Source organism: Crassostrea angulata, chromosome 7, assembly GCF_025612915.1.
Source record: "Crassostrea angulata isolate pt1a10 chromosome 7, ASM2561291v2, whole genome shotgun sequence".
NCBI classification, from domain to species: Eukaryota; Metazoa; Mollusca; class Bivalvia; order Ostreida; family Ostreidae; genus Magallana; species Magallana angulata.
Window position 1 is genome coordinate 28,625,472 of NC_069117.1, and position 27,590 is coordinate 28,653,061.

Genomic DNA, 27,590 nt, shown 5'->3' on the forward strand with positions numbered 1-27,590 from the left:
ATATAAACATATCTCTAGTAAAGCTGACGCCGAATGCAAGCGTTTAATGAGGACACTGTTGGTTGGGAGGGGAAGGGGGAGTTATTGTATAAATAAAGTACGGTAGACATACACTGTACATGTAGGAGGTCAGGATTAGTCCGTGCAATCTTGAGCGTGTTTAAATGGTGCATTAACACTAACACTAAAGCAATGTTATACTATAACTTGCTACATTTTCTGAAAATGGACACGAAACTGTACTTGCATGTATTGGAACTTGTTCTTGCAGTGTAGTCACTTTCGCTTAAGGTGGGGAATAGTGGGCCAGCATATATAGCAAAGAAACTGACATTTTATGTAGAAATTGAAAGTACATGGTCTGTTACAATAGAACCATTTTAACAAGGCCTTGGACTTTCAGCAGGACGTTACTATCTGTTTCTTGCGTGAAAAAAAGTTAAAATGACGCTGGTTGCAAGCGAAATATACATCGATTGCGTATTCTTCGCTCAAAAGCCAGACAAATCTTGTTGATTTCAAAGAGCCTTGGCTGAGGGGCCTTCAATGAAACAGACAGGTCTACGTCACATTGCCGTTTGACACAACTACCCAAAGTCAAAGCTCTTGTTAAAATGGTTCTAAACTTCCACGTAAGGAACAACAACTTTTATAAAAAAAAATTCATTTTTGATTACTGTTTCTTAATAATGTTACAGTTGTTTTGGCATTTAATTAAAGCTGAAGTTCTTAAGAAGACAAATAACAAACAAAACAATTGATGCATATTGACTTAATTTTAAAACAAATAACCGATATTATATCAGTTCCTGAAATACATGTATACATAATCATAGAATCTGTTTGATTCTTCAAACTGCACGTTTCTTCCATTTCCAATGAAATAAACTCGCAATACAAATTTTAAAAGTCCCCACTCTAGGCTAGGACTAAAAAAATATCTTCTTCATATAAACATGTTCTGTAAAAATCTTTTTAATTTTATGTTGATTTTTTAGAAATATTCAAAAAAAATTATTAAACGATTAAGCAATTTTAAGGAAGTAATAGAAAAAAAACTGATTTTCAGAAAATGTAGCGCAGTATTTGCTTAAAAAGGGGTAAATGCCGAAATATTCAGGTACAATGTACGTACAATACTTGGCGGCTTTGGTTGTGGCTAAAAAAGCATTCCTGCATGAGAGAAGTGGTAAACTCGAGTTATTTCGCTTTTCAGGTGGCTTTAATGTAAATTTGATATTTATTCAGCAAAGAGCACTGTCTCTTATCTTAATGAGTAAAGCGTTCGGTTTCGTCTGATATCAAATTATACTCCATTCAGTTTGCAATGTACAGTAATGGAAAAAGATAAAAAGCTTGTGTTTATTAGGCAAAAAGGGATAAGCATTATTCCACACAGGGTCAATGGTCACTCATTAAGCTGCCAGTAATCTATTCACGTAAGAAATGGCAATAACCAATGGAGATTCGTAGTAGTTCAAAAAGTTAATATGTGAATCGTAAATCTAATACACATAAATTGACTAAATCAATTGGATCACAGATAAAAATTCGAATAGTTTGAAGATATGAAAGGATGACTCTTGTAAATTTGATAGAAATTTTGTATTTACTACCATCCGGTATTCAAAATTTACAATATGTCAGTGATCAAAACCCAGAAATGTTGAATTTTTAAAACTTTCATTATGTATTTGGTCATGAATATTGGCTTATCTTTTTTACATGCAATTAATATCTCTACAGGTTGTCAACACCGATACGTTGAAGATAATTTCGTCAACATGAAAATGGAAGTTTATTATGATAACATGTGTTGCATTAAAAGTTTAAATTGATATTTTTAAAATTATGATGTAACACATGCACGTTTAATAACACATGCACGTTTAAGTTGTCTGATAAAAATGAATAAAACCTATTTACTTAATTGATTACAGTCCCTATGTGACGCCCCGCATGCATGCAATATGCAACTTATTTATGTCAACATGTGCATCCTATCATATTTGTATTGCCATGTAATTTACGCAATTTTTATCGGAAAAGGGAGCGTGAATAACCCTTGTGTGTCAATTTTAAAAGTTGCATGTTGACATAAAAAGATGTATGCCAACATACATGTATAATAAACATATACATGTAAGAATTATTTGGATATCGACATGAATAATCTGCATGGCGTATGTCACTTTTTTTTTTTACAACATTCGATATTTAGAACCATTTTAACAGGAGCTTGGACTTTGGGTAGTTGTGTCAAACAGCAATGTCACGTAGGCCTGTCTATTTCATTGTTAGACACTCAGCCACACCATAGCTCTGAAAGATTTTGCTGGCTTTTGAGCTAAGACTACTCAATCTGTGTATGTTTCACTTGAAACCAGCGTCATTTTTAACTTGTTTTGTCGCATGAAGAAGATAGTAACATCCTACCGCAAGTGCAAGGTCTTGTTAAAAATGGTTCTTATGTAATCTTGCTATCTGATTGCACGTTTGTATTTTCGTATTTTTGCATGTAAACATATTCATGTTGCATTTCTATACATGTATATCTATGCCGCATATTGTCAAAACATCTTACAAAATACATATGTCATAATTAAGCTGTAAGAAATAACTTGCATTGGCAAGTTGGCAGAGAGATGTCACCTGATAAATGAACAGTTTTGGTGTATTTTTTCTGCATGTAAAAGCTTATTGCTCCTATAAATGACACATTTTCCTAGATGGAAGTAACTTGCATTTATTGGACAGAAAATGTCAGCATAGTTAGAAATACTATGCACTCTTATTTCAGTGTGTATTATGCAAACACTTTTGTAAGCGTGTACAGTGTGATATCGTTTTCCTGGAAATCTTAAACTATAAAATGTCGTAATTGTGCTTCCTTGAAAAAAGGATGTTTACATTTTTTAATATATAATAGAATTAAAAACTGTTAGTGTGTGCATTTGTTTGTTCAAGTTTTTAATTTGATAATCCTAAGGCAAACGCTTTTTGACAGTCCAATTGGCGACATGGCATTATTTCGATCTAATGCTTAATTTTCTGCTTCCCATTTGGCCAGATGTTTAAAAGGAGTCTTCTTAAAAGAACCAGATGCTTATGAAATTCATCTTCACTTATAAGTGTTGATGTATTAGTTGTACTTAAAAATGACTTATAGGAACTCTTAATATACACTTAGTCTAGATATATATGCAGCTTTCTAAAAATGTTTTTGTTGTAGGCAATAAAATGAAAGATGGCTGTTTAACTCAACCATGATAACCCTTAATTTAATGGAGATTGAAATGACATACGAATTAAAATTGGAAAGGGTTCGCATCGCATTACAGTGTACATGCATGTACATAGTAAATGTACCATTATATTGTCCAAAATACGTTTGAATTTACTTGTCTTTACATGATACACGGACAAAAAGAAGTTCTTGATATACACATTTTAACATTCATAATGACTTGAACGTTTCGCCTGTGAAATATTTGGGTAATTGAATATTAACTTCCAATACCCTAAAACATTTCCAAAATATTATTTATAATATATATACAGTACCGATCAGACCCAACTTAACAGAAAGTAAACAGAAAGTAAACCCAAACTAAACCCTGGGTTTTCTTTGTGGCTTTACTCTGGGTTTACTCCGGCTTTACTAAAGTGGACCCAGAGTAAACCCAGAGTGGGCACAGAGAGTATACCCCGATCAGAAGTATACCCCTGAAAGCAGATGCTACATGTGTATTCGGAATATACAAGGGGCAGTAATTACAGGCATTTAGATGGTATGTCTGCTTCACACTTCAATGCGTACAGTTAACCCCAAAAACTATTTCCGAGTAAACCCAAAGTAAACCCCGAGTGGACACAATTTTTTCAAAAAGTAGACCCGGAGTAAACCCAAAGTAAACCAAGAAAGTAAACCCGGGGTTTAGTTGGGGTTTACTCTGGTGTAAGGTTGGGTCTGATCGGTACTGTACTTTTGCCAGTCTTTTAATCTTGAATAAATGATGTATTGAACAAAAATTCATTCTAGCGTCTCTATGACTCGTGAAAATGAGGCGTCTCTTCATTTCTTATTTCTTATTTCATTTAACATTCTCACAACTTTACGCTATACTTAAGGTACAATATATTTCAATTCTGGTTACATTTTTTTCAAAATAAATGAATTAGGAAGTGTCGAGGTGAAATTGATCATAATGCATAAAATTGTCGCATTTCTTATTTCTTTTGTCCTTTTTTTTTAAACAGAGGATGTATATGTATTCATGAAAAGCACGTACGCTTTCATTATATTTCTAAAAAATGAACCTATATTTTGACAGCATCGGAAACTCCAATGTCTAAATATCGAGAAGGAAGGAAAAGATATTGGTCTTAAGTTAAAAAGGAGAAGATTGTAGTAAAAGAGAACATGATCTTTGTCAATCTTGTCTATTTGACCTACTTTTTGCATCTGTCAAGTAGATTGACAATGAGTGTTTTAAAGAGAGTAGAAAGGTTTCTAAAAGGAAACTTTTATAAAAACCTTCCGGAAATTATTCATAATTGTGAGTATATATACTGTTAATAACTTGCTTAATTCAAGTGGTGAGTTAGCAGAAAAAAACAAGAGGCCAATAAAATGCCTAAACAGCTTACTGAAATGATTACCATGACTTTTGTTCAAATAATTTTCTTCCTTACCCCCAAATGAATAAATAAAAAGAAACTGGGACACAACAGCATCATTATAATTATTCCCATCAAAAATATATAATTAATTTGTATTGCTTCTAAGGAAGAATTCTTAAACAACTATATTTGTACTTTGAACATGTTTTAGGATAAATATATCCTAAAGAGAGCTAAATGGTTGCGGCAATTTTTAGACCATTCAAATCTCCTTAAAAAGAAATGGTCTGTTGAAGAATATAGGAAAAAATCAAACTTGATAGACTTATCCGATCACACCTCGCCGATTTGAACCAATAGGCGTCCAGCCGATAGAATGGACACCAAAACGCAATCCGTTTGTTGATGACGTTATAATGATGACGCAAGTCTTCCCTGTCAATGTTGGAGGCCTAATTGTCGCAATGGGTGAATTGAAGCGTTAAGACCTCCTAGCATCAGCAAACTAACAGAATTTATTGTTCAAGTAATTAACCAAGAGATAAATACGAAGTGGTTTTCTAACCGGTTACTAGTATTCTTTTTACGACTGGTAGTTTTCGGTTCGAACTCCAATCCAACGGCCATCAACGTTAACGAACTGTTTGAATACAGGGAAATGAATCGCTTGAGTTCCGCACAATTACAAACGTCTGCTTGATGAGAAATATTCTCATTTAAAGTTTTAAAATAATATTATGAAATCGTAAACTCCATTCAGCTGCTGTTTAGTTTTAATTTTTTTATGGTTATTTCCCCCCACAGTGTTTCTCGTGAGAGGTTCAGATGGAGACTTGATATATTCTGTGAATATTTTGATTTGTGGTCTTAGTATAGATACATGTATAGCGCTGAAATTAACCAAACGCAACGTCCTGTCTACCCCGGAAGCGATTCTAAAGTTCAAAAAATATTTTTTTATATTATATCAAGAATATTAGTAATTTGTAAGGTAAATGATAATTATATTGAATATGAACATATAATTCGGTTTTAAATCAAACCATGTATTATAGAAATGTAATTGTTAAAAATTGAATTTTCTGGAAAGTTCGGTTAATTTGAATAGTAAAAATAGAAATAATAATAGTAAAAACTCGTATCGGAAACAATTCGAAAAAATTGTGTAATGATTTTAATATTGTAAGGTCGTTCGTTTGATAATTCGGTTTATTTGTTGGATCGTTAATAGATTTTTGTTACATCGTTGTTGAATAATTCGTAATTTGGTTCAGTTCTTAAAATAGTTGATTTTTGAATAAACTATGCCTTTTTATGATATGGTCAAATTTCTGTTTCACTTTGCCTTAAAAAATGATGTTTCATGTCTAAGCACAAAAGACAAGTTTTATGTTCGAATTACAGTTGTTAATCTTAGAATTTATTTTAAAACTTTCACCTTTAATTGGACGCCTACTCGTTGCTTTGCAGCAAGCTAATTAAGTTGATCTAGTTCGTAAAAAAATTGTTAAAAACATGCAATCATAGCAGTTATAAAATTGTTCTATAAAATATTCGTAATTATAATATTCATGACGAGATAGTACTCCATGAAATTCGTTTTAAGGTATAACCGAATTTTGCTGCAATATTCAATTATATAGGAAATCGTGTTGCAAGTAGGACGAAATGAAGGATCTTAGTACATAAGGATAACTGCAGTCCGCCACAGTGTACCGCCCACTGATTAATTAATTCGAGTAGAATTAGTACTTCATTTTCCTAATTCGGTCAAAATAAGTCTTGTGTAACTATTTTCTTCTATTAATAAAAAGAATAGTTATGGTTTGTTCGGCGTGTGGCTGACACGTGGGTAAACATAAACCGTCTACCTTTAAACAATATCGAATGAATCTCGCGGTTCCTCTAGTATACCCTTTTTGCGTTAACAGAGCTTACCTTAAACCCTTACGTTTATGACAATGCATGTATGATGTATACATGTTTAAGTTAATTTTCAATTTTGAGTTATCTGCCTTTTAAACAGTGACGACAAGGATCTGCCAAATGTAGACCTGAGGCTTTTCACAAAAATTCTGTCTTGTTACACTTGTCAGGACCTTAAAGGAAGTTTAGGATCGAAACTTTAACTGAATAATGCACGAGTTTTCTTTCTTTGCTACATTATATTGGGTTTTATTTTTCAACTTTTAAATAATCAAACTATCTTCAGGTGCTAATGCCCCCTTCGCATAGACAACAAAAAAGCTTATCGAAATTACTTATGGGCATTGACCGTATATCGATCAAAAAACAACTGAAATGAAATATTCAGGTATATATGGAATGTCGTTACAATAGAGGTGATAATGCAAGAAAGCCTCGTGTTCGTGGTTTGCGATAGAAATCGATGTGCGAGACAAGCCTGTATATGTAATCACGGTAGTTTATACATGATTTTATTGCTAACATCATACTGTGGGATGTATTGGAAGTTTGATGCTTAATTCTGTTACTGTACTGTATTCTACCTGTAGGGTTATTTTGCTGTAGCATAGCAAAAGATAATTTCACGGATTATTTTATCATTATCAACACTATCTAAAAGTTTTTGCATTTAGTTTCATTATTTAGCTGCATCATCTGACGTGTATAGAACATTATAATTCCTGTATGTTTATGACCACATGTGATGTGAATGATTGCTGTGGTGCATCTCATTAAAACGTTATGGTTTTCACAATGAACGTGCACTTTACAACAATGATTTTTAAAAGAAAAAAAATTAGTCCTGCGTTATCCATTAATTATTAAGTATTTGATTGTAGTTTATAATTAATACTGATAGCTTGATATATCTGTCAATTTCAAAGTCAAAACAATTTTGTCACCTGATTCATTACACGTAATTCAATATAGGGCGTTTTCTCTGCATACCATTCAAATATTATATGGGATACATCTATCGTGTATCTTAGATTGCTTGTCCCTTTGAAGTGAAAAACTACCATAAGTGCTCGATTATAGATTACTCATCCCCAAACTTGCATTGTGTGCAACGCTACCATGTTGAACAGCACTGTATACGTTAATGCATTCATGTACATGTAAGTATGTATAACTGGGTTGGATGTCATACGTATGTATTTTATTAAACTGGAACGTCCGTATAAAATGCAGTGGAATCATTTAGAACCCTTTTAACAAGATCTTGGACTTTGGGTAGTTGTGTCAAACAGCATTGTGACGTAGGCTTTTCGATTTCATTGCTGGCCATTTAACCTTGGCTCTTTGAAACCGACAAGATTTGTCCGGCTTTTGAGCTAAGACTATGTAAGTTGTGTATATTTCACTTGAAACCAGCGTCAATTTCAACTTCTTTTCATGCAAGAAATAGACAGTTACATCCTACCGCAAGTCCAAGGTCTTGTTGAAATGGTTCTAAATTCTTGGGGGGGGGGCAATTTTTGTGGATTATGGGATTTTTTCTTATTCGCGGGGATGCAATTTCGTGGATTTGCCGGTTTTCAGTTTTAGTACGAAAACGAATACTTTATCAAAATTTGTTTTCTTCGAGGATGTAAATTCACGGAAGAGGGCTACCCACGAATACCACGAAAATTGGGCCATCACGAATTCTAATGTTTCGAACAGTTGCGTGTGGTTTTGTATGTTCTTAGATTATTACTTTTCTGGTAAAGTTACACGATTTATTAAATATAATTCCCAAAATGAAAACTGTACCTTAAATATTGGAGATTTAAAGTATTACACTCAACTTACGGTACATCAAGTACATGTAGGATATGCATTGAAAATTAAAGAGATTTTTTTCCTTTTTAATGTCAAGATCTAGTAAATGAAAGGTGCCTACATGTTTATGAAATTCATGATATAAATTCTTTTAATGATGCTTCATAACAATATCTTTGTTTCATACGGTGTACCGGGGCTTAAATTTTTGGTAAACATAATGAAAAATCATGTTTTAGACAACCATTTTCTATGAAATATGAAGGATAAAAATAACAAATCTCGGAGTTTTGTCCATTTTTGACTAATGAAATATATCTAGAAAGCCTACCGTCTCTCCAAAAACGGCATTGAACAAGTTCTTGACCTCCTCTTTAAAATGATGTTAAATTGAATATGTATAACAGGATTACTTTTCCTGTGATTAATAAAGAATGTCAAAATATTGTTTTATTTTTCACATAAGTTCTTTAACGCCGTAGAATAAGGAAAAGATTCATCAAATCAATTATGACGTCATAATGGTTCTAGCACCAAAAAGACACTCTGGAATCATTTACATGTACTAGATCTTGACCTTAAGACAGATCATTATATTAAGCACATGGCATATTTGGTATATTATGTACTTTTAGTAGTATACATGTACATATTGCAATCTGTTGATTTGATCAAATTTGACTATCTTAGAAGTTCATGAGTTATCATGTTTCATTGTCAGTTTATATCACAGATCGGTACCTGTGTTTTCAGAATTGCATGATTCATTAAGTGTCATTTTCTGAATCATTATCACATGATGTCATGTATCACGAGATGATACAATAAGACGTTGATGATGATATTCTTATAATGTACAGTTTGTACTTTAACATGATTAATGTTCTCTGCACATAAGCGTACATTTACAGTTTGTTTCGGTTCCATTAAAGTCCTTTATTTGCTTTTCTTGTTGGTCTTGGTTATTCTTTAATGTCTCCCCTTCCTCTTAAAAATCAATAAACAAACTCTTTGATCCCTTTTTGTCATTTTTTAAGAGAAAAACTAAATGTTTCAATTAAAATCATTACATTGACATCTGAACATGATATACAAAAACTTAAAAACGACTTTATGGAAAAAATAATTTGGTAGTCATGGCAACAACCAAACTGTAAGTTGACGATACTGAAGTAATCATACAAAAATAAACATTTAGTCTCAAAATGGATGTTACATGACTCCTAAAACCTTTTACATCAGTGATATTTATGAGAGTTTTGTCGCGGTGATGTTATTTCTGTTTTTACCTGTAATAGTAATACCTGTTGTATAGCCCACGTGACCCAAGAACCATTTTCTATTTGTCAGAAATTGATTGAGATTTTGAATTTTACCCTCGGGATGGAATTTTATCAAATCGCATAGAAAATGAATTATCCTGGGTTGAATTTTACAGGATCAGTGTTTTGTTTTGGTATTTTTTACGTTTGTTTTTATCATAACAATTATTATTGGGGAGGGGGGGGGGTGTTCACGTTGTTTCCGTGTGTTTGTATCCTATGTTCTTTGTGAAATATTAAATCGATTTCGGTGTTTGAAACAAGGAAGAAAGTTTATTTCATTAAAATATTTTTGACATTGACAAAAGTCTTTATTTCCTAAACATTGTCTTGAAAAAATGTTGTGCGCTCTCAAATTTATCCGTTTTAATAAATTAATTAAGTAATTGTGTATGAGTCTGTTTTTTGAAAAATATTCCATGCTCTAAAATACCAAAAGCAAAAGGCGTTACTGGTTGCCCTATCTCCATACTAAATACTTCCCGTCCTGGGCAAATTGTGGGTCATGTTTAATGATTACATGTAGCTACGGAATGCAAGTACGTCATTGAAACAATGAAGAAAAATAAAAGAGAAAGGTTATACATATAACAGTTTGAGAACCACAGATGCATATACTAATAATTCAGAGCTTTAACTTAATGCGTGTGTACTAACACTACCTTTTCACAGTTTTCAGACCATGATTTTCATATGCTTCATGCATCAATCCAAAAATTTGTGATCATAATTTTCTTATCATTTGCATACATTAACATAATCCCCTTTATTTCTGCATACATATCACAAATCATATCGTTCATTCGTTCCCATGTACCCGCAATCAAGCAAAAAAAACATTTTTAGAATTAATTTTTTTTACTGTGTTTGACATATTTTTTGATTCAGCATAAAACTATATACAACTGTTCAATCTCATTTCCTCCAATGACATAATTTTTATAACACTTGGGACGTTATTGACCTATGTCTGATATTATTTCACACGATGGCCTTTGATCGACTTATTTCTCACTCCTTCATCTCCGTTTATGAATGGGAAAAGGTAGGCTGTTGTAATGTCGACCTTTTGTGGCGGAAGGAGACAGCATATCGATTGAGATTCATCCGCCGCCGCATGCCTATATGTTTGACAGAAGAAAACAACGTGTTTAGAGTGAAATCGGCTCACGATGGGAGAGGATAGACAAGGCTAATTTGATTTGTTAGTATTTTATCAGATATTGCTCAATTGCTAACTTGTGAGAGAAAAAACGGTGTATATGGATTTGTGTAAATCCGTCTTTCCTTGCAGAACTTTTGAATTACGTGCGCTTTGTTGTGATGTAATTTGTTGATGTTAAAAAAACGTCTGTTTATTAGCATCTAATGCCTTGCGCAATGGAAGACTTTTTGTTCCGATTTCGTTCGAAATCTGTCTCAACGCAAAAAAAGAGATGTAGCCAAAGTCCCATCAAAGAGCAGAAACGGGTGACTTGGAAGGATGGTAGTGGGAATCAGTTCAGGCCTCGATGTTCCAGGTGCCTCTCTCTCTCTCTCTCTCTCTCTCTCTCTCTCTCTCTCTCTCTCTCTCTCTCTGTGTGTTAAGGGGTTTGAAGTCACCCATAATTTAATTTTTTGCAAAATATCTGCATTGCTGTCATGTTTGGTTAAAAACTTGTTTCCATCATGTGCATTTTTCTTAAAAGTATTTTCTTGAATCCAATGTGTCATTTTTAGTTCAATTAAGAAAATCAGTTGGCAATGACCAATTGCCTAAAAATGCAAAATGATTCTAATATACGTCAAATCGATATAACGATTTTCAGAAATTTCTATATTATTTTTTTTAGTTTTGCTTTAGGTTTTTTTCCTCAAAACTGTGCAAAGCAAATTTAATAAGCAAAAACTCTTTTAAAATATAGAATATGAAGAAGAAGAAATTTCTAGCGAGACGTTTATGTTTATTAAAAATCAGGACTAGTTTAAAAGTTTTGTATTGGGTTTTTTAAATTAGAGTTGACAAATTTATCATGCCTGTGTGTATTCTTTAGACTGAGTAATTAAATCTACGAATTTTTTCTATTTTATCTAAATTGCATTTTGTTTATTTGTATGACGAAGAGCAAGCGATGCTTCACTGAAGTTTTGTCCTCGGAATTTTAATATATTTCAATATACACATTATAATATGCAACTTATAAAATGTAACTTGCTGTACACGAGGAATTATAACGTGAACATGACCATGCATGCAAAGAAAAACGGTCAGTGATAAAAAAATTCAGGGAAAGCTGTTGTAGCCTTTTAAATTTGACAGTTCCCTTTTTTAAGTGATGATGAAAAAAAAAGTACACAAGGAAAACAATTATAAGTGTTCCTTAACGTGATGATGTAATGATCAGCATGCTTAAAATGTTAATTAACAGCATCCGGGAGGAATAAAGACGCTTTTATTTCACTTCCTGTAAGGAAACAATACGGTTCATTTCTTCCTTCATTAGTATAAGGTGGTTCATTTTTTAAATAGAAGGGTTCTTCAGTATAACTTCCAACGACTGTATGATTTTTTGACATACATATTTGGTGGTTTAAAAATATTCACCAGAACTGGTTTTTCATGTCTGGTTATATTCCTAGTTTGGTACATATCCCAGTGTGAAAGTCATGCGTCAATTAGATCGAGAAATAAACAAATGATCTCCCAGTCGTCAGTTAAAAACACAACAGAAGTCAACGTATTATTCATTGTTTTTCCTATATTTACACTCAACCCAGTTGAATATACTTCATCTGACATGGCGTCTGAAATAAGCACATACTTGTGCAGTATCTATGAAACCCTTTTAATGTGGAGGATAATCACTACAATTTTAGTATAGCCATTTCATTAAAAAGATCTTGTCTTGAAGTTTCATGTTACGTAATGGAGATATTTATATTGCTTCCTTTTGATAAAGAAAAAAGTATGTGATGTTCCTTCCTTTACTTGGCCTTGCTATATTATACTATGATTGCCGGAATTAAACAAAAATACAATTTGAATTCTAATTTTTGTTTCCGTCTTAGCTTTTGCACATAGTTTACATGTGTATTCGCTGAAGCACAGAACTTGGCTTAATAGAGTAGTAACTACAATTCATGTTTTGACCAATGGTAGGAAGGGTTTATGAGCAGAGTCATCAGACTGATTTACAGTTCTACTTTGCACAACATGTTGAGCCTCTCGTCGTTGAAAATATGGCTCTCTTGCAGTTGTTAACGTCACAGCAACTTGTCATAAGTATTGACTTTATGCAGCCATATGGCTATTTCAGCAGACCTCTCCTTCGCGTCATAATTCTTTATCTATATTGAGGGGGTGATTGAGTGAGTGAATGAATTAACTTTATTTTAAAACTAGTTATAAGACATTTTGATATGACACGGGTTTTACATGTACATGTAGTTGTTTTACATTGTACATCTATTTTTTTAAGCAATTCAGATAATTACACGCGAGGGTGTCGAAAGAGCAACTGTTATGAAGTTTATGGACAGTTACATGTTCAAAAATATGTCATACATGTATTTCATAGCTATATAGAGTAGGAAACATGGTACTAATTGCAGTTTCATGTAAAGAAATAAGGGTTGAAACATCTTAAATTGTCTTTTGTGCCATCTGTCAAATAAATACCACCCCATAACTATGGTATTGGCAAGAAATATTTCTGTAACTTTGGAACAGGAACAATTCAATCTGCTAACACACATTCAATAGACCAGATTTGTTTGCATGATGTTGTATTAACAGATTTGTTTGCTTTGCCCCCCCCCCCCCCCCCCCCCAGCAAAATTGTCATAAAGTGCATCTGTACATGTACTATCGCAATATTATGTATTGCTAATCAATAATTATATTTAACAAGCTATTAAAGAGGAAGGCGAATGTGAATGCGGCCTCAGCTTTAGACCAGACAATCCCTTTTTCGCATAAAGTGAAAGTTAAAGTGATAATGCTGAATATCATGCATTTTTACGAGAGTTTTCCAAAGTTTAATTCGATCTCTTAAGCCAAAATAGGATTGCTTTTATTATTTTTATTCAGCTGATTTTTACTAAGGGTGCCATTTTCTCATTACAACGTTATGCAGCTTTGTTTACGGTTTTTAAATCATATAAAGAAGGATATAAATATAAATATGATTTTAAACGGCCTGATTCGGTGCTTGAATAATCACAGGAAGCCATTATAATTATCAGGTTCATTTGACATCATTGTGTAAAGTGGAAAAGGGGAGGGGTATGTAATTGTATGTTCTCGCGATTCACGATAAAAGCTTACGTCATACAAACATTTGCGTAACATTTACATGTACATACGCACTGTTAATATGCCTGCCAATGTACATGTTTACTGTTGACCAAGCAGGGACTCCAAAAAGCCATTCTTTTTATTGAAGAGGCTGGATGGTCAACAGATTTAAGGGGCATGGTCACGATTTCGGTCAAAAATTATTTTTCTGATTTTTACGTTAACAATGCTTTCGTAAGGCATTTTCAATAGGCAACCAAAATTTGAGTGTCATTCGATTAGTTATAAGCAAATTACAGAGCTTACACCTACAATTCTTTGCTATGTAAACAAAGCTTTAGTGTACAAATTGAATGTTGAGGTGAAAATTCCTGTTTTAGCCCTAAAATGATTATGTTAAACGTTTAGGAACTGTTTATCTATGCTTAAAAGAATAAGAAAATATTACACAAATACCTTGAAAAAGATTTTTTACTGGTACATTAAACAAAAATAGGACACGCGCCTTGTTTACATGACAAGGAATTATGAGCACTGTGTCTTGCTTGTAACTCTACGACTGACTCTCAAATTTCATGTGATCATTATAAATGCATTATTAATAGTAAAAACAGAAAAATATAATTTGGCCAAAATTGTGACCATGCCCCTTTAATATTTAAGTATAATTTTGCTTGCCGTCAACTACGTGTTTTATTTAGTAAAGAAAGAAAAAATTATGTGCTTTGCTTTAGTTACACAGTTCTTCATTTCCAGACAATTAATCAAAATTGAGACTACCTCTATTAACCTAAAAAAATAGCATAGTTTATAACTAAAATTATATTAGTTGCGCCATTTTTATTCATTGCACAAATACGACTAGTGTGTGAAATAGCAACATTATTTTACTATATAATTGAAGTAAAAAAAACCCCACTTTCATTTGATCTTCAGGCTCCAATGGATGTTCGGATTATAAAGTATTTTGCTTAGATATTTGATCTAGATGTAGATATTTATATCACAGTGAATCGATCACACATAAATGTTGGGCTTTTTCCTGACTTGTATAACGTAAATGTTTTTTGACTTGTATAACATAAAATAAAAATGAGACTTATATATCTCATAATTATACGATAAGTAGATAGAAAAAGAAGTGACATGGAATGTCATGCATCTAGCGTGATCGTTCATAACCACTTGCTTGCTGTGATGTAGAACTGTCTGCAATAACTCAGGATCAGTCAGTTGCATTGACTTGCATGGATTTCCGGTGCCCGTGGTCGCTTCAAATATAATGAGTTCGCCTGATTTATTGAATTCTGTTTGAATATTATACTGACGTCGGAAATAACGTGCGACCAATAATGTCCTTTTGACTTTTGGAGACGTTTTGTTCCGTTAGACATTGGTTGCAAGAGCACAGTTCAATTTCATCGATGATTTCATGCAGCTCCAAGGTCTCTGTCATTATTTGCAAGGATTAATGCTTTTTTTGTTTGTGCTTTTTTTTTGCATGATCAAAATATAGATAATGAAGACAAAATATATGTCTTCCACGGTAATCAATTTTACAAAAATCGATTTATGTTTGCCTGTTGCGTGATTTGGGGAGAAGGAAATCAAATCGGGAGGGCAAAACAGATGTTTTGTCGATAAGAATGGCACAGGGACAAATGTTTCCGTACATTGGAGTGGTTCTTAACGACAAATTTCCTTTCTATAGAACAAAAAACTAAAAATGAAGAGCTCGATTCAATACCAATCAGTCGCTGACTTGCAGGATCATCCTACTAAAGTTTTCAAGAAGCGAGCAGTAGGCGAGTTCGGCTTCGCTGATAATCCACCATATCTACGTGTTACGATCACAGCGTACAACTAATTTAGACGGAGGCAATGCTCATAAAAATAAATAACATTCAAAATTCACAAATCTAACATGTGCAATCTGAAAGAGGTTTTAAGGTTCTTCAAAATATCGATAAGTTATTTTGGTTATTCCCGTGAGGGGAACATGCTTGGAACTGTTGGGCGCGATTGCTTCGGGTAATCGTCGTAAATTGGACTAATGTCGTAAACTCATCCGATTAGATTATCAATTGCAGCGATAATTATCTGGAGATGAATTAAACGATTTTTCTTTAATCATCATTTTCCCTTTATTCTTTTCAGCACTCCTACAACCGATTTGACTGTTAGGCGAGATGCTTTCAGCAGACGACAATATGGCTCCGTGGAAACGGTAAGACTAGATGTTTAGGTCTCCTGGTATCAGCAATAATGAGACAAAATGATTGCAAAAGGAGTCACACCTACTCATAAAATAGATATAAAGTTTAAATTGATGTCAGTTTTTTGTATTCTCTTTTTATATCTTTTCGATACCACGACCCTAGATGTAACAAGTTATGTGAGAAGTCGCAATGATTTTTCGATGAATTGCTCGTAATTAACGCTTGGGAACTCTATGTTTTGTCTTGCTATTAATTCCGATTTGTCTATAGCTGTTTTCTCGACCCTCTCTTGATGCAAAAATATTACAACTTTAGCGAATGCTTACGATAGCAGTATTACTTGCGTTTTTTATTTTTTCATTTTTTTTTTGGCCTGCATTTTCGCTTCTGTTGGAATCTGATATCTGAACGTTTTACGTTCTGGTCCTCGATGCAGAAAAGTATTCCATCGGAGAAAGATATTTGATTTTGACAGAAAATATGAAGAGTTACTTATTACATGATTTTGTTGAAACTAGAAAAGCAGTAATGGTTTTCCTGAAAATGATGCACGTCATATCAGTTCGATCTTAATGTAATAAAAATCAAATGTTTTATTTCATAAGTAAAAATGAGACATTATCATAATACTTTTTTGCCATGAACTGCAATTGACCCCAAGCCCAATCAGCATAAATCGACCTTGCTTCGAGTAAGAATTATAAACGTCGCCATACATCTTTCTTGATATGAACAAGTTTCGGATGTATTCTGATTAAAGGTATGGTAATGCTTAAAGATAATGATTAAACACGGGAGTGTATTAATGATAAAAGATAGAGATTGAAGCAGAGCAAAGCACCAAAAGCCTTTTATCTAATACCGTGATATCGTATATCTTTAGTATAAACCTTTCGTCGTAATTATTGGCCGCTCGGACCCCCAAGAGGAAACATCCTTATATTTCCTTCTTTACTGTTATCAACTATACATTCTTAACGTCGGATATCAAAACATACCTATATAGAGACCTAGGTTTATGCTAGGTTTAATTAATCGTAAAAAAAAAGCCACAACGCTTTGTGTATTTTATTTGAATAGAATACAATGATAATGATCATTGACCAAAACACGAATTTTCAAACAAGAAAAGGGGGGGGGGGTTCAAGAATAGTTACTCGATCGACCCCGTGACACCTCTTCACCCTTGTCGGATCCGCTTATCTCGTTTTTCTTACACATATCCTCCCACTCAAATGATTTTGAACCTATGCTGTACAAATGTGCAGATTATTTCGTTCATATCCCATGCATGCGTGTGTAAGAAATCAATGATACAAATTTATTGCAGCTGTTAGCTTGAGCGGCATGTAGAACATAAACTTCCTACTTTTATTTTTTTATCACTTATTCATAAAAAAAGAGAACCTTTTCATTTTGACAGCCCCTCTTTTTTGGAATGTTTGACAAGTGGCATTCTAAAGAAGCGTATTAGAATATACTATTATGTTAATGTATTACGAACAGTATTTAACTGATCTTGTAGTAGGTACATTAAAGATGTTTGTAAATCGGTTATGTTTAAAATGCCACAAATAATCAATTGCTTTGCGCCCAGAAAACTTACAAGAATATTTTAATATGGTGTGCAACACTACTCCCCTTTCATTATTTATTCCTGCAGGTTTATTTGGGGGGGGGGGGGGGGGGGTTGCTTACAAAAATGTCTGATAAGCTACACCCCCCCCCCCCCCCCCCACACACACACACACTCTCACACACCCACACACTTTTAAATCAATGCTTCTTGCCTCTTTTGACATATTTTGTTTCAAGCGTTCACTAAGTTTTACCAATGGTAATTCATTAAGAGTCGTTCGAACTGTTGAAGGTGTTATTGAATGACAATGGAATCATTTGTCCAAGTCAGCTTGGTTTTCTATAACAGAACGCCCCATTTCCCGTTAAAGTTTTCTCACTGGAATTCTTGTATTTCAGCACAATTTCTATTTTTCTTGCATCCATTGATCATAACTTAAATCATGTATGATGGAATTCATACAGGACGAGTGCTTTGCTTTTATACGGTTTAGTGTTACAATTAGCTTGCTTGTGATAAATTTTTACAAGTGCTTCGCGCTATACAAGGTTTTATTCGAAACCCAAAGTATCCTGGTATCCAAGTGCATCGTTTTCTGTCTAAACTGGATTAAATTGTTGTAATTTGAAATCCCCATTGAAAATTCAACCATCACATTCTAACGTCAATGGATTGCTATGAATAATACATGAACCCCATTTATTTGGTTCTGTTACAAATGAGTGACAATGGAAGAAATAAGATTACCATGATTCTGTTTTATAAACACCAAAACTTACTTGCCATTTATGAGGTACACACGTAGTTACATCATCTGAATACTAGTATTATCTAGTAAATATATATATATATATATATATATATATATATATATATATATATATATATATATATATATATATATATATATATATATATATATATATATATATATATATATATATATATATATATAAAACACTGATATGTTTGGCTTGCAACGTTCTCTGTAAGAAATCATATATCCCGTAAATTTGCTTCGTGTTCAATTTGGCAGCATATACATTTAGAGATGATTTTTTAAAAGTAGGGACAAAAGTTCTATAGAACTACTTTATTTCACGTTCCCTACTTACCCCAGGTCTTCACATGAAAACAAGTACCAGCCATTTGCAACGTACATGTATGTGATGCCATATCTAAGAATAATCAATCATATGTGCAATTACCAACATCATTTATTTAAGTATCGTGTTAAAGTCTCACAATGCAGAATCATAAAATATATATTATATATGTATACTAAAATTTCTGGACGAAGTTAGTAAGGAGGGGACAAACAATAAAACGTGGTCCTATACACAATCCTACAAATTCAAACTTTAGCAGTAATTATGAATCTCTGTACAGTAAAACTCGGTTATAGCGAAGTCCGTACTAAGTTTCCGGAATAAGAAAGGTACATTGAATTCTAGAAGGTGATTTTATTAACAATGAGTTACTGTAATAGAAAGAAAAAAATAAATTAATTATATATTCTCTTTTCAGCTAACATTAATGGACGATGATTGCAAGAGCCATTCCGCTGGCAGGTTTCGAATAGAATCTGGAGATTTAGAAGGAAGCGATGAGGTACGTAATTGTGTAATCACAATGTGCAAAACAAACACACTTCAAATGGTTAAGCATTGATCGATCAGATTTGACACAATAATATTAGAGCCAAGAGAACAAATAGGTATATTTTATGACTTTAATTTGTAAGATAGTATATCACAGAAATATATGAATGGATCATGATGAAAGAAAACAGTTGAAATCAAGAGTATAAGGTTACAAATACAGCACATGGCCCAGTGGTTATAGGTATTAAGCCAGTAACCAAAAGGTGGCCGGTTCGAGCTCAGCTGTGGTCAACTGGTGTTGTGTATTGTGTCTTTAGACAACTTGAAGACACTTTATGTACACAGTCTCATTCCACCCACCTGCAATTGGGTACCGGCTTACGTGATGGATTACACTGTGATGGACCTTTGTGATGTTCCACCAAGGGGGAGTCGATCACTCTCATCCTCTAAACACTACGAAAACCAGGGATAAGCACCGGCCCTATGCACCTCTTGACTTTTAGAAGAATTTTAAGGAGACATGGTCACGATTTAAACTGAAAATGCTCAAATTTTATTTTTGCATTTTTTATGTATATATTGTATCACTAAGGTATTTCAAATTGTCAACTAAAACTTGAGTACTAGTGTCAATCATTTGGTAACACATGTATTATGTAAGATAAAAAGCTCAGGTTATGTTAACTTTTTGTTTATATATTGAGAGCTAAATAGAAAACACAAGGTTAAAAACAGAATTAGAAGTAGTGTACAGTACATACTGTAGTACTCTTATATCTGTGTATGCAACACACTAGTAAATAGAAAAAAAAACCAGACCATTAATCATTTTATTGAACCAATAAAAGCAAAAATTGGCACGAGCGTTATGTACATAACAAAGCACTGTGAGCTCTGTATCTTGCTTATATCTCTGCAATTTGGTTTACCTTTACATCTACCTGTAGAAATGAAAAATTAAAATTTGAAAACATTCAGCTGAATTCGTGACCAATCTCCTTTAAATTTTTTCTTTACACGTGTTAAAAAATCAAAACTACATGTATAAAGTGTTCAAATATACAAGGAAGTTAAGGTAACAAGGATATGAAGTTATTTTAACTTAGTGTAATGATTCAATTTAGGTGGTCTATTGTAACTTCTTAGGAAGAACAAAGCTTACAACAAGTGATAGAGATACTGATCACAAGTGTGTGAAATTGTGCATTGATTTTTATTTATTTCTAAAAACAAAACAACATTAACAGACGCTACAGTTTTAAACTAAGTTAAAGTCGAACCTTTGTGTAGTAATTTGTCAAATTGACAAAAATGTATTTGTTAAAGAAGAAAGTGGAAGTAATTAGGCAAAACTGGGAGAAGGGCGAACGTTTCTAGATGCAATTTAGAAAATCACATGACGTTTTACGTAATTCAGGATCCTTATTTTGAGGGAAATTCTAGTACATTCTTATTTCCTTGTTTTCTTGTTTACAAACAACAAATTTTATTTCAAGCTAATCTTCGTTTGTATATTTGCATTATTCTGCTGTATCTGATATGCTTAAAATAAAAATTGATTGAACATAGCATATTGTGTATATGATAGGACTGTTAAAGTATTGTTTATGTAAACAACTGACTGACCATGTTGATAAGCTTGTCATTCCCATGCAGCGATTTGACAGGATAAGCTCTAATTGACCATTTAACAGTGTGGACAACGAGATAAGCGAGAATAATTGTACCCAACGAACTAACAACTTGTTTTCCATTTTCATTGCCTTTTGACTTTGGACAACAATGAGTGGGGGGGGGGGGGGGGTGTTAGTATATAGTATCTTGAAATTGAATACCGAGGTAGACGCTATAAGGTGAATTTCCTTTCTACTACTGTAAAACCATATTAAATTTTTGGAGTAAAAATTTTCGTGAGCTGACATCTTTTAAAATGATTTCGTGAATTGCTTGTACCTATAAGGAATAAAGAATTTGTTGGTGATTATTATATCCGTGGGCGGGGATACATATACCATCGTTATCCTTGAAAATTAAGTATCCACGAATTCTAGTGTTGCGATTGTAAACCACACGTCAGATAGATCTTTTGTTATCATTAATATTTGGTTGTACTTTTTTTTATTGTTCTAAACGTTCAACAACCTATCGGTCAATGACGGAACGTAATTATCCCAGAAACTAAATATCTCCGCAGTAAGCTACCAAGATTCTAACATTAAATTTCTTTCTTTAAGTCATGTTGGACCGATTAAATGACAGACCATACGTAATAAGCAATTCCTCGTTGATATAATTTCAAACGATAGTGTTGATTTGTTTTTTTTTTGTTTTGAAAGTTGTACAACATTAAAATTGGTAATGTGATATGCTTATCCTTTATTAAAGTGCGTATGATAATATAACTTTTTAAAGCTTGGTAAGGATTATAAAACAGTTTGACGACCATTTTTATGAACTAAATTTGCACTTAACTTGTTTATTAAATTCATGTAAATGCATTGGTTTTTTTTCAGGTCTCAAGTCCCGTTGCGAGTCCAGTCCATCTTGAAAACCCAGAATTTCAAACCCGATGGTATTTTAAATACTTTCTTGGAAAACGTAAGTAGATTTTCATCTCTCATAATGGGTTTCTGAACTATCAATGTCAGGTGATTTTTCTCTATGAAATTCCATTACAAAAAAAATTTTGAAATCAAACACAGAGCCACTAAAGGGAGCATAATGGTACGTGGTCTTAATCTTCACATGAATAACCTTGATGTATTAGTAAATAAATGAAACAGCAGGAGTAGTCTTCAGATGACACTAGAACTAATTAAGTCAGGCTCTTTTATCTATTATAATAAGAAAAACAAGAGATTAATCACCATGTTTCTTTCGAATTCTTTAGTTATATGTCGTGGTATTCACAGATAGGAAAATCTGTCAGGAAAACAATGAAAGCAAACTTTTATTAATGGTTACACATTTGATTAAACATTAACATGTAATCCTTATTCTCTACCTTTGTTCGATTTTCACTGGCTTTAAGGCATAAGTATATGCGTTAGTGACGCCAAAATCCCTGTAGATCTCTTTAACGAAAGGAAGGGTATGACGTTCAAATCACTCTCAATCACCGGAAGTGCATGCCCTCCCATTGTGTTACCCTCTCGGGATCTATTTTAAAGCAGTCATGCACTCTTGCAAAACGTATACAATGCAATGCCGTGATTAAATTCGTGCTGTTTTGTACTTTAGAATTTTTGATAGTTTATTCACCAATGGGACTAAAGTTTCGAAACTCCCATTTCTGCATTAATTTTTTTTCATCAATTTTTTTAAGTAGCCATAGCAACAAGACTTAAGAATTATTTTAAAATGGAAAATAGGAAAAACCCTTATTGTTTTGATAATGGTCTAACAAAGTCTCCGACACAACCTATAACCCCACCTCATCATTATATATCCATACAAGAATTGTATCCATGTCAAATCGACCATGTACATGTACATGTACCTTAAAGCCGTGCCCGATATTGCAGTCTAATTTCATTTCCAGGAATTTCTAACCTTCTGGGTTTCCTGGTTTATTTTTAAAGTAGCTTTTTGTGACATCTTCACAGATTTTGCATCAATCCGTAAAAATAAAATTACGTATTATACCTAAAATGATTAAACATAATAACAAGTGGACACCGATTCTATTGGTCTCGTGTCGTGTTTGATTATATGGAGATTAAGTTTAAAGGAAGCAAGGTACATAAATATGATCTTTTTTAATATCCGCTGTTATTATGGGTAATCGAGTTGTTAATATAAAGTCAATACCGACTATCCAATCGGTCCTTGCCTAATGATCTCTGAATCTGTGTTATCTGAAAAGTACAAACCAAAAGCAGGCCAGTTCTTTCGTTTAGTTCTAAGTCATCGACTTATTTACGACGCTGTTCATAGTCTATGAAACCCTTTAATGAGATAATGTAAGGCAATAACCTACTAGTTTTTGCTCTTTAGTATTGTTTACATGATATATACATGTTTCATAAAGATGAATTGTTTAGTAACAGTAATATACATGTAGACGTGGTCAATTTATGTAGTTTTTTAAAGGGGGGGGGTGTTTTTTCGGGGGAGGGGGCGCCAATACATGTACTGTTAAAAAAAAAATTTCCCTTTTTAGTAGGTTTTTTGATAAAAATTATCAACAATACTAACACAAGTTATACATTTTAGCATTTTCAGATAACTTTTCATACCTTTATTTGAAGAATATGACCAACAACTAAATTGCATCATCACAATGTATCTCTGTTTTTAGTGCACCAGAATTATGTTGGAATAGACACAGAGAAAGACCCGTTTATATTGTCTGTGGTAGTGACGGACGCTAACAACCACAATGTTCCACAGTACAGAGCTGTGCTATGGCGAAAAAACGTAAGTCAAATTGTGCTCACTTTATCATATGATAATCAGTATTGAAACCTGCCCATCGTTTTCGTCGGTCTGCAGTCTGCAACTTTTCCGAGCATAAGTAATTATGCAACAGTATATTTTTTAACTATAACGTGCCGTAGAAAGTTTGTACGTATTAGAACCCCATGTCCCATTCCTTCCCCACCCAAAACCACTCTGGTATTATCACAGAAAAACCGCACTTGTGCGGATCCAGCGGGAATGGGGGGAGGGGGGGGGGTCCGAGGGATATTTAAGTTTGCCAGAGGGGGGTCCGAGGGCCTAAGTTCAGTAATTTTACTAAGAAAACTTTCCTCTAGGTTTACGCATGACACCAAACGCCATCCGACACCGATTCTGGGCTTCCATATCCCCAACACTTTTTGAATCTTTACCACGTGCACGCGAAGCGCACCTGAGACCGATTACGTTAAGTATTGCTTCCTGTAAAGAAGCGTTTGGAGAGGGGTGATTGTTTCATACTCCAGCATTTTTCAAAAACAATGCATTTCATGAGTCACGCCGACGCGCAGACAACAATTCTTCTATTGTTTTAGTTCCTCGTTTTTACGTACAGGATGTATTGGATAAAGATGGAAATTCCTCTTGAGTTTTCATTCATAACAAATTTTACATGTATATACATGTATTTGTGTAATAAACATGTACTTAGTTGGCTACAAAGTGTATTATTCAAAAGGTAACCACATTTACCACAAGGCAACGCGTTTTCGAGAGAGTGTCGACTTAACCTTGCGTTTCCGGCCACACTGCCGAAGTTTAATCAGCGCCATTTCGTTATGAAATCGACCAATGAAATATGATTTAGTTTTCCTGGTTAATATCGAATAATCTTATCTTTTTATATTGAACACCGCCTATCGGTTTTTCAGAATTTTTTTTTTATCCGCATTGAAAAACAATGATAACTTGTTTTTACCAGAATGTTAACTACTTCTCTAGTAAATGAATTTTCATTCACTATTTAAATCAAATGTTTTACACACGAAAAATTTATATACATATAGTAAAAGTAGTGCTGGGCAAATTACAGCATATCATTACATCATATTTTAAAGACAGTTTATTGTATTTCTTTATTTTTAGATTTTAACCTTTTATTTGTACATGATAATTTATTCTAGGGAGCCAAGCGAGTTTGCCTTCCATATAATCCACAAAAACCTCAGACAGTCAAGGGCATTTTAAGGTACACTGATTGCTGATTTGTTGAATATTTTTCGATTGATTGATTGATTGATTGATTTTTTTTTTGTTGATTTTGATGTTCAGCATTGTGTTCTTCAGCTTTCTCATTTTAGCTATTTTAAGACTCGACATACATGTACTGAGTATATCGATTGCTGATGAACTTCAATTTAACTTTTGATAGACACTATTAATGAAGTACAGTGTCAGACGTTAAATCCCAAATAAGATACAATTATCCGTTAAAATGAAATTCAATTTTGGATAATTTGTTGAAACTCGGAGCTTTATCCGATGGAGGTTTCCTCATTGCAGCAACTTGGTGCTTGTTTTTGCGATCTCGTTTAACATTAATCATCAAAATACAGGGGTGCAATTCATTGCATTATTCAATAGGTCCGACTGCAAAAAGCCTGTAAAAGGGGAAGCTGTTGACATCTGATAACTTAATCTGTACACGACTTCCTCTATGAATGGCTGTCTAACAAAGCTAGAAATTTGAACCAATTGAATGATTAAATGGCGGATTGATCGTGTTGTCAATGTAGTCAATAAAACTAATCGTTTTAAAACGAAAAGGACACATTAGCCCTAATGCTTAATGATTTCACTGACCTTTGCTTGTAACGAGGTTACGTATATATACGTGTACATAATGGGCATCACTTTCACTTTTCGTAAGATAAATAATCAACGGTAAAGAATTTCAAACATACGACCCACTCTATATATTTTATCAAAATCCATAAAAAACAAAAAATATTCAGAAAGTTAATCGTTCAATCAATGAAAAAAATTACATTATCTCTTAAAAAAATAGACATTTTATCTCTTGTAGTCATTTTGAGCTGGAAAAATTCGAAAAAGGACCCAAAGAGATATTTGACCCAGATATCCAAAAAGACATTCTGGTACTGGAGGAGCAAGAGGTAACTAAAAGGATTATGCAAATCCTTCTGTCTTTATTAATAAACTAAATAAACATCATTTATGATTGCCTGGGGAAAATTCAGACAGATATATCAGACGTTATGGAGAAGCCTGGGTGGAACTTTTCTTTTCTTTTTTTTTGGCCTGGCCAGAAGCACTAAAATGTATATAAAAAAAGACGTATATTTATAAAATTGTAATACAGATTCAATTTTTTGCTCAAAAAGTTCATGGTAGCGGTGCCCTCCATCTATAGGCAGTTGATTAGTCTGTGAATAACGCCTTCCACTTATCTTATGATATATTCTCTATATAATTAACATGTTCCTTATGTGCTTTAATCAGGGTTCGATCAACTTCAAGTTTGGTGTGGTCTACGCCAAAGAAAACCAGGTGTCAGATGAGGAGTTTTATAGTAACGGTACGTATTGCTGCTAAAAATATCAGTATGACGTCATTAGAATGGCATGATTGCTTGCTGTCGATTATGGACAGTGTTAATACCATGTGATGACATCATGTTTTATTCTGTTCAATTAAGGAAATTGATGACAGTCAGCTGCTTATACATTCTTGAAATCACTGCTCACTTTCGATCAATAAGTGCTCTGAAATTTTGATAAAAAATGAATTACGCCAAAAGTAAAACACTGCAACGATTTTGATACAGGAATAAAACTGGAAATACAGAAATATTGATTTTTTTCTCTTCTCTTTGAAACAGAAATGAAATAGCCCTCAAGCAAATTTAACAATATTAAAAAATAATTCGTTCGAGGATTTTTTTAATTCAAAAACAAAAAAGGAGTAGGCTGTAAAACTTGTCTACGTTTGTCTTCGCCTTATTACCGGTATAAATAATACATCAAGTTATACGAACGGTGTTTTTGTTGCATAAAAAACTCGTATTGTTCAGGTTATTAACCCTAAAATTGGTGTCTCCTTATAATTTCACTTTTACAGATGACCCTTCGCAGTCGTTTAATAGTTTTTCAGACCTATTGGGAGACAGAATCAAATTAAAAGGATGGGAAAAGTTCAAAGGTGGTTTAGATGTCAAATGTGAGTGTAGTTTTCTTTAATCATTTTCTTTTGATATTTTTGCAATTTAACAAGGAAATACACTATGACGTCTCATTTTCAAAATATCCTTATGGTATATTCTTAAAACGGTGTCGTATGAAAAGTGTCTCAATCATGTAAATAGTGTACTATTAATATCTCGTTTCGGTTACAGCTAATGCAACTGGAACTGAATCTATATATACAGTTTACGAAGGCCACGAGATTATGTTTCATGTATCTACGTTGCTTCCTCATTCTCTTGAGAATAAACAACAGGTAATTGGTTGTTCCTAAAAAATCATAATCATATTTTCCCCACCAAAATCATAGTTCTTTTTTATTAAAAAAAAAATATGTAGTTTTGATATTTTTTTTTTTGTCATCTCACTGATAATCAGCATTAAACATGAAAATACTATAAGTTTTATTAGAAAAATTAACCACCTTTTCAAAAATTTCTTTTAGGTGGAAAGGAAGCGACATATAGGAAACGACATAGTAAACATTCTCTTCTACGAGTCTAGCAGTCCGGACCCTCAAGCATTTCCTCAGTTCAAGCCCTGCATGATGAGGTCACGATTTACTCGTATC

The 27,590-nt window shown here is 33.3% G+C and overlaps 1 protein-coding gene across 7 annotated transcripts in view; it reads left to right on the top strand.

Moving 5' to 3' along the window:
• The window catches only part of LOC128155182 (GTPase-activating Rap/Ran-GAP domain-like protein 3), a 130,044-nt gene that overhangs the window by 93,855 nt on the left and 8,599 nt on the right, over window positions 1–27,590 (top strand). For 5 of the 7 annotated variants that reach the window (XM_052816773.1, XM_052816776.1, XM_052816778.1 and 2 more), the window contains 10 exons: window positions 16,111–16,180; window positions 19,279–19,362; window positions 21,872–21,956; window positions 23,659–23,777; window positions 24,941–25,005; window positions 25,843–25,933; window positions 26,280–26,355; window positions 26,898–26,996; window positions 27,172–27,275; window positions 27,465–27,585. In XM_052816773.1, coding sequence (XP_052672733.1) covers window positions 16,111–16,180; window positions 19,279–19,362; window positions 21,872–21,956; window positions 23,659–23,777; window positions 24,941–25,005; window positions 25,843–25,933; window positions 26,280–26,355; window positions 26,898–26,996; window positions 27,172–27,275; window positions 27,465–27,585 — 914 coding nt within the window. Of the gene's footprint in view, window positions 1–10,687; window positions 11,198–15,937; window positions 15,985–16,110; window positions 16,181–19,278; window positions 19,363–21,871; window positions 21,957–23,658; window positions 23,778–24,940; window positions 25,006–25,842; window positions 25,934–26,279; window positions 26,356–26,897; window positions 26,997–27,171; window positions 27,276–27,464; window positions 27,586–27,590 lie in introns of those variants that run through there. The other 2 variants (XM_052816774.1, XM_052816777.1) reach the window with 2 other exon arrangements.